This window comes from Phaethon lepturus, unplaced genomic scaffold, assembly GCF_000687285.1.
Source record: "Phaethon lepturus isolate BGI_N335 unplaced genomic scaffold, ASM68728v1 scaffold55040, whole genome shotgun sequence".
Classification (NCBI taxonomy): Eukaryota; Metazoa; Chordata; class Aves; order Phaethontiformes; family Phaethontidae; genus Phaethon; species Phaethon lepturus.
Window position 1 is genome coordinate 1,592 of NW_010515193.1, and position 7,681 is coordinate 9,272.

Here is a 7,681-nt window from a genome sequence, read left to right on the forward strand (position 1 = left end):
GTGTGGAAAGTAAATACCAGACATGAGGTTAAAGCTCATGCAAGCCCTTTTTATAAATGCTGACCTGGGTAGGAGTCAGTAGTCTGGGTATGAGTGAGGGTGTGCAAACTGAAAACAATATTGCCACCCACCTTGAACCCTTCTCTCTGGCAGACTCAAGTCATGTAAAGTCTTCATTAAGCCAAGCTACTTCCTGTTCTCATGCTGATGTGCTGTGCCTCCAACTGCACAAATGTCTTAATCCTTTAATATCATAATGCATTCTTTGTAAAAAGCTCTTTAGGTAAATGGGATTGCTATCAACACTGATTAAAGCTAGTGAACCATTTTTAGGTGGCTTAAATGAAAGATAATGCAAAAATGCAAATGACTCGCTGTTAAGCTTCACCGTTAGGAAGGATTTGTACTTGGGGATTTGCCTTTTAACCATGTTGCCTCTTTCTACCCTCCTCAGCCCTTTCCTTCATAACAATCTCATCTAATAGCAACCCCTTCAAAATATGGCCTCGAAAAGAGCACTGGTGATTCTAGCAAAAGGGGCAGAGGAAATGGAAACTGTAATTCCCACTGATGTTATGAGAAGAGCTGGGGTGAGTATGCAGACAATGAAAAATCTTTTTGTGAGTGCTTGGTCAAGGGAAAAATCTTTGTTTCAAGTTCATTGATAAGAGTTCAAGGTGTCGTCTGTTGTACGAGGTGAAAGTCTACCTGTGCCTTCTTGCTGGTTAGCAAATATTTGTGTCATGCCCCAAACAAGCATGCATGACAACTGACATTCGTGCAAAAGATAAACCTTTAAAATACGAGCCTAATGTAGAATAGAGCAGATGTTTCAAGTAAATCTTACCCTGTCAGAAAACGTGGCTACTCCCATGCATAGTAACAGAGGAAGTGCTTTTTTTGTAGGGGTCTGAACAGCTCAGTACATTACAGGTCATGACATAATGTAGCTTTTCTTGACCTGCTTTCGAAATTCCATTATTAACTAGAATTCTGTCTGGTGGAATTCCTCACGCTGTTTGTTACTTTTGCAACTGTAGTGGTGCACAGTGTCATCATCTGATTAAGTATGAAAATAAGTTTTTAAATAAATACATCAACTTCATATGTATAGAAATGACTAAAATAAAAATGACCTTCTCCCACCACCTTTGTCATTCCATGAATATACTCGCCACTTTGGCTGCCATAAGAAGCAGAAGCTTGTCTGCTTATTTAGTGAATGTGAGCTGTGCTGTGCACATCTATGATATTATGACCGGGTATCTAAAAGTCAAGGGAGAAAACTGAACGTGCCATAATTGTTTCTGAGAATGGCTTAAGCGTGCAGAGACTTTAATTCATTATCTGATGTACTTAGTCCAGCTCTCCTGGGTTGTATTGTTTTGTTTTGTTTAATATATGTGGGATCAGATATGCTCTAAATGTCTTGTTTGAAAAGTTGAACTATTAGAGGTATTTGTTAATCTCTAGCTGAATATCACAGCTTACCTTGTGCATTTGGACTTAATCATGGCTTGGGGAAGCTTAAGTGTTGCCCTGTTCTTGGCAGTTTTCAGTAGTGCTTCACTCATTCTGTGTACTACTTAAGAACTAACATACAAGAAAAACGCCCTGAAGTCTTGAATTGTAACCATACATGTATTCTGTTAGATCAAGGTGACTGTTGCAGGCCTAACAGGAAAAGAACCGGTGCAGTGCAGTCGAGATGTCTTCATTTGTCCTGATGCCAGCCTTGAAGATGCCAGAAAAGAGGTTGGTCATCCCCCTGATCTGATATAATGGCCAGCATAGCCTTTCTCACAGCTTCAGAGGTGAATTTGGAAAGCTTATGCATTACCTTTAGAAATATGTTGCGTGTTATGTTAGCTTGATGCAGTTGTGAGTCACAGAACTGCACATCCCGCAGTGCTCCCCTTTGGTGTTGCCCTGTTTCATAGCATGCTAGGATCAGACAGGTTTCTTAATGCTGCACAGGTATCTGCTTTTGCAAGGCATCAAACGTAGAGCTTTATTTTGCATGTTAGTTGGCCCAACAAAATACCATGATTTGGAACAACTGAAGAGTTCTAATGGGAAGTTAAACTATGCTATCTTTAGACCTGTACAGTAAGGTTGGAGCAAAACTGCCTGTCCTTACAGTGCAAGAGCTGCCATTTGCTTGCTGAAGCTCCTAAATGCACTAGGCTTAAAAGCTAGTTCTATGGCAGACTTTATTGATGATAATAATGGAATTCATCCTGGAATAGGAAACAGTATCTTGTTCCGTAATTGGAACTGGTCCTCTGATCATAAAGTGTTGTTCAGTGTCAGAAAAGGTAGATTCTCTTTGCTTCTCACTTGACTCCACTGTAGCGATCTTAAAACCGTGTAATGTATGTACCAGCCGCTCTTCAACAGAACAATTTTTATTTTTTGTTTGTTTAGGGGCCTTATGATGTCGTGGTCCTGCCTGGGGGTAACCTTGGAGCTCAAAACTTGTCAGAGGTAAAATTCCGGTATCTTAAAGATGCATGGGCATCCTCATGAGTAGTGGGTGGTCTACTCTTGCTTAGTGATCCTGCAAATTCAGTTCAGCATCTGAAAATACTGATTCATTCAGAAGAGAAAACTAATTGTTAATTGTCTTAAGCCTTCTTGTGAATATATAGGTGGGACAACTGTGTAAATTCTTGGAGTTGAGTACCTGGTTAAGCAGAACAAAAATGGAAGGGTGCTCTGTATTGTGGGAAAATCTCTGCTGGTAATCATATGAAGATGAAACAGTTGCAAATGAAGATTTAATTCCATTAAATATGAAACAGGATGAACCCACAGGACTCTGTTCCTTTGCTCAAGAATTCTGTCTCTGGTGCAAAACTGTGCTAGTGGTGGTATAATACCTTGTGGAAGGCAGGTGGACAAACAAGTTGATGTGTCAGGTAGGATTTAGATGGTACCACACAGTTTATAAGCCCTGGAATATGAGACAAATATCCCATATAAATCTTCTTAAGAATGATAGAGACTGTCTGGAGGTCTCTCGTGAATACTCTTTCCTATTTGTCTTGTGAAGTTTTCGAGCAACAACTTTCTATGGCCATGGATTAACCAGCTTTTATGTGGGCCAGGTACTTCCTTGTAGTTCCTTCTGATTTCCTTGCTCTTTCCTTGTGGGGTGAGTATTTATTGGTTTCAGGTTTTTTCCTTCCTAGTGTTTTCATTGCCCTCTGTCCTGAGGCAGGATGGAGAGTTGACAGCTGGTTTTCTTTGTAAAAGTTGTTTATGAATTTGCAGTGGAAAATATTTCAACTGTGCTTCAGATAATCAACCCCAAACAATGACTTGTGATACCATTTCTTCATACAGTCTTCTGCTGTGAAAGACATTTTGAAGGACCAGGAAAGCCGAAGAGGCCTCATTGCTGCTATATGTGCAGGTGGGCTAACAAGACATCTTGCTTTATAAAACATTTCAATATTTTGAAGGGGCATGCAGACAAATTCCTGGCTTAGAAATCTGTATTCCTGTAATTTTTAGTAGCAGAGATTTGTGCTATACATGCACCCATCAGCATTTGAATTTTTTGTAAATTTAATAGCAGGGGAATCTCTAAAATACTGTGAACACTTATCCTGCAAGTTCTGCTTGGTACGCAGTTCTTTCCAATCAGTTGTGTTACTGTCTTTAAAATAAAAAGTAAAAAGTAATGTGCTAGGATTTTTCACAAATTATTTTCTTATTCTGGTGATCTTTCTGCAAGGATACAGTGCTGGCAGAATATCATTGCTATAAATCTATCTCACATTTCCTCTCCTGCCCTTTAGCTTGAGAAGGAAGGCTGTAAATATAGAATTACAGGCTCACCCTTCCTCATCTGAGTGGTAGCAAAAGATGGAATTACTCTGAGGAGAGGGTTGTCTGCTTACATATTCTGCACAGCTAGGTATCCATTTAATTCCTTTGTAAGATTTGTATGTAAAAAAGCAAGATGAACAATTGCCAGTACTCCCAACTGAACTGAGAGGCTGGCCAAGGTAGCCATAGCTGAAAATGAGGAGAGTAGTGATGAGCATGTAAAAGACAGTCTAACAGAGCGTGTTTGTGGAATTATTTTCACTTCTGTTGTCTGGTATGTTGCTGGGGTTTTTTTGCTTTCGTTCTTCAGTTCAGTGATATGCATACAGAGCTGTGAACGTTCTTGGGCTTGGCAGTGGTAGTCTTCTACTTCTCTGTATCTCATGCAAAACAACCACGAATTCACGGTGGCTCAGTAAAGGCCTTTGCTTGTAATTGGGACTGTTCATTTATTTGGGTATAATGCTTCTTAAAGCTGATTCCACACAAAGCAGGTTATTTCCTGGACTATATCCAAAATGAATTAAATGTACAGAAATGAAACTTGCATTAGGCAAATCCTGCCTTCAGTTTCTTTTGGAATCCCCATAAGGATTTTGTGTCAGATGACCTAAGACTTTTTGACACAAACTCCTTCCTCAATTCAGGCCAAGGAGGAAGTATGAAAAGAAAAGAGAAAGACTGTTAAAACCAAAAACTTAGCAGTTAGCCCATGATCTGTCCAAAATACTGCTTGGCACAACTGCAACAAGTAAAGGCTTGCTGAAATGAAATTTTATCTCTAAATTCAAGGCTTAACAAGATCCTAAAGTAATTGTACCTCGTTAATGTTCAGATTGAAATGTGGAGTTTTTGTTGCTTAGTTTCAAGCAGTTTTAAAGAAAATGTATTATTTGGAGGTGAAATGACCATTGTTCTCAACTCCTTCAAAAGCAGCACAATTACTGGTAGGACAGCTGTGTGAGCTGGGTGTTCTCTAAACCTTCCTTTTTCTTCATCTGTTTCTCTGCACAGGGTGTTTTGTGTAATAGAATGGGAGAGATTACACAGCTGTGTTCTTTTTGAGGCTTTTTGCTTCAGAGATAGGGCTGGCATCAGTTTTATAAAAAGCAGTCTGTCCACAGTAAGCCTTGGCCCCTTGTGGGCCTAGTGCCTGAATGTGTATTCATAAAAGTGTTCGTAGCAGAAAACAGTTCCTTGCTGGTGCAACTTTGTGTCCTTACAGGTCCTACTGCCCTTCTGGCACATGGGATTGGGTTTGGAAGCAAAGTCACAACACATCCTTTGGCCAAAGATAAAATGATGAATGGAGGTATGTAATGATTTTTATAAGTTTCTCTCTAAACCCTTCTCAGAATTTTTTTTTTTTTAGCTGAAGCTTTGATTTAAAGAAAGGAAAATAACTTTTGTATCTTATTTCATATTTCTGAATTTCCTTACTGCTTTCCTGAACATAATTGAAATTCAACTGAATATGCTAAGACTGTATTTCTAAGTCTGTTTAACCTGAAAATAGGGGCTGTATTAACATTCTCATGCTCAGGGAAAATACGCTGCTGCCACCATGCTAGGAGCACATTTTCCCTTATCATCTTGAGGCCGAGCCATCTCTTGCCCTTTTGGTTCTTTGCCTCAGTGGGCCCAACAGCAAGCCCCAGCAGCACCTTTCCTGCTCTCCTATGAGTCGTGCTTTGATGCTATGAGCAGCTAATGGGTCCACATTTCTCATACCTAAAGGAAGTGGTGGTGAAGCGTTGTTAAGAAGTCCTTCTGTGAATACTAATGAGTCTGAAGGTGAGAGGGAGATGGCAGGGTTCCTCTAGTTTCCTCTGCATGAATTTAGAAAAAAGAAAGTTGTGAACAGCTACACAGAGCAGTCTGACTTCCAAAAGTAACCTCATGGGAACTGACAGGCACAGCGAGTGCTTCTTGATGAGCTTGTAGAATCAGAGGTGCATTCCCATGACGTGTGAATAAGCTGCCAGAGCTCCCTGTGGGCCCTTTTCCTGCTTGAGGACTGCAGGCGGTGATGAGCTGCTTGGTTCTGGAGGGGCAGGGGTACAGAGCCCGAGGCAGGCTGGGCGCACACAGGTGGCTGAGGTGCCTTCTGCCGAGCATGAGCTGTCATGGGTGGCGGTGCCCTGTGGCAAGTAGGTCTATGCTCTGTGGCTGCTGTGGGCACTGTGCTGGAGACTGACACCCTCTTTCTCTTGTGTGTCCCCCTCAAGCACACTACTGCTACTCTGAGAACCGCGTGGAGAAAGATGGGAATATCCTCACCAGCCGTGGCCCTGGTACCAGCTTTGAATTTGGGTTGGCCATTGTCGAAACGCTGATGGGGAAGGAAGTGGCCGAACAGGTGAAGGCACCCCTAATATTGAAAGAGTGAAATCTGGGTGTGGGACAGGGACTAGGACAATTTTGAATGGAGAGTCTTGTCCTTTGTAGAATAACTGTAAGATGCACCATTGTAACTATAATTTAATTGTGGGTGAAATCAGCAACTCTACTTACCTAAATTGAGAAACCTTAACAAATCAATGGTCTTTATTTCTGGTAAAAGATCCTGTTAGCAAAAAGCTTCATCACGAAAAAGCAGCCAGCATCTAATAATCTTAGTTAGCTCTTGGGTGGCATTTAAAAATCACATGGGAAAATGTTTGCAGAGTAAATAAAAATGAAGCAACCCTGCTTGTGTATTGTTTCTTTGTGTGCTTTCTCCCAACCGAGACCTGTGAAACCTTCTTACCACTATGGCCCGCAATGTACTACTCAAAACAATTTCTGTCTAGCATCTCGCACAGTTCTGCTGAAGTATGAGCTGAAATGAGAAGTGGTCAAGCACTGAAACAAGCTCCCTAGGCAAGTCATCGTGGCCCCAAGCCTGTCACTGTTTAAGAAGCATTTGGACAATGCTCCTGGATACATGGTTTAACTTTTAGGTTGCCCTATGTGGAGTCAGGAGTTGGACTTGATGACCCTCATGGGTCTCTTCCAACTCAGGATATTCTAGGATGCTATGACATAGATCATTAAGTTGTAACTTAGAATTTATTAAAACAATATTTAGTTTCCTGTATACAAATAAGGCCAATAACTAGTATTAATTCTAAGACAGCATGGAACTAAATTAAAAGTGGGAGTATTCTTACCTTGTCAGGCACTCTGGAGTTCCTGTAGCTAGCAGGTTGTCCATGACACCACTGGAATCTGTCTTCTCCATTAAATGATTGCAGATCCATTGAGCTATTTAGGCAGCTAATAATCGGCATAAAGCCGCAAGTTTGGACTTGGTAGCTTACTACCAGTAGCAGTGCCTGTTTCTGCTTACTATAAATTGGAACTTGCTACAAGCCTGGCTTAAGTGAGCCTATGTCAGTATAGAGGAGTTGCTGGGCAGGTCTCTGGAGGAAGCTGTGGAGCTGTATCCCTGTGAGAATTAAGGATTTGGGATCAATTTTTGTCTTTGCTACCTTTCTTTTACCAAATATCTCTGCTGTTACCTGGCTCTGTTGGCAGTCACGCTTGCAAGATGGCACCTCGCTGGACTATGAAGTTACCACAGCATCTGGAGGCCTGGTTCTGCATACATCTGAAGTGTACAGTCTGAACTTTAGAAAATGACTGCATAGGTGCCTTTATGATTGCTTATTCTAATGGGAAACAAGTTCATTCTCAATTACTGCACTTTAGTAATGAAATACATAGGTACTTTTGCAAATTTAGAATTAAGAAATGTCTCTACATTGTTAGTATCATCTACTGGAAGAACTGCTTTAGCTGTATGCTCTGCCTCTAATTTGTTTAGGGAAGCTTTCATATGTTTCTCTAGCTTTGAAATATG

At 40.9% G+C, this 7,681-nt stretch overlaps 1 protein-coding gene across 1 annotated transcript; it reads left to right on the forward strand.

Annotated features, from left to right (window-relative positions):
• Positions 1–444: 444 nt before the first annotated feature.
• Positions 445–6,527, forward strand: PARK7 (parkinson protein 7). Its single transcript, XM_010295261.1, has 6 exons — positions 445–590; positions 1,654–1,755; positions 2,428–2,487; positions 3,349–3,418; positions 5,063–5,149; positions 6,066–6,527. Exons 1-6 carry the CDS (start codon positions 501–503, stop codon positions 6,224–6,226), a joined length of 570 nt encoding a protein of 189 aa, XP_010293563.1. The 5' UTR covers positions 445–500; the 3' UTR covers positions 6,227–6,527.
• Positions 6,528–7,681: the final 1,154 nt, after the last annotated feature.

What these genes read in the sequence shown, in the direction of transcription:
- PARK7 (XM_010295261.1), top strand. Translation starts at nt 501, where the DNA reads ATGGCCTCGAAAAGAGCACTGGTGATTCTAGCAAAAGGGGCAGAGGAA. An exon ending in ATGTTATGAGAAGAGCTGGG is followed by an intron (nt 591 to 1,653) that starts GTGAGTATGCAG and finishes GTATTCTGTTAG; the next exon opens with ATCAAGGTGACTGTTGCAGG. An exon ending in CATTGCTGCTATATGTGCAG is followed by an intron (nt 3,419 to 5,062) that starts GTGGGCTAACAA and finishes GTGTCCTTACAG; the next exon opens with GTCCTACTGCCCTTCTGGCA.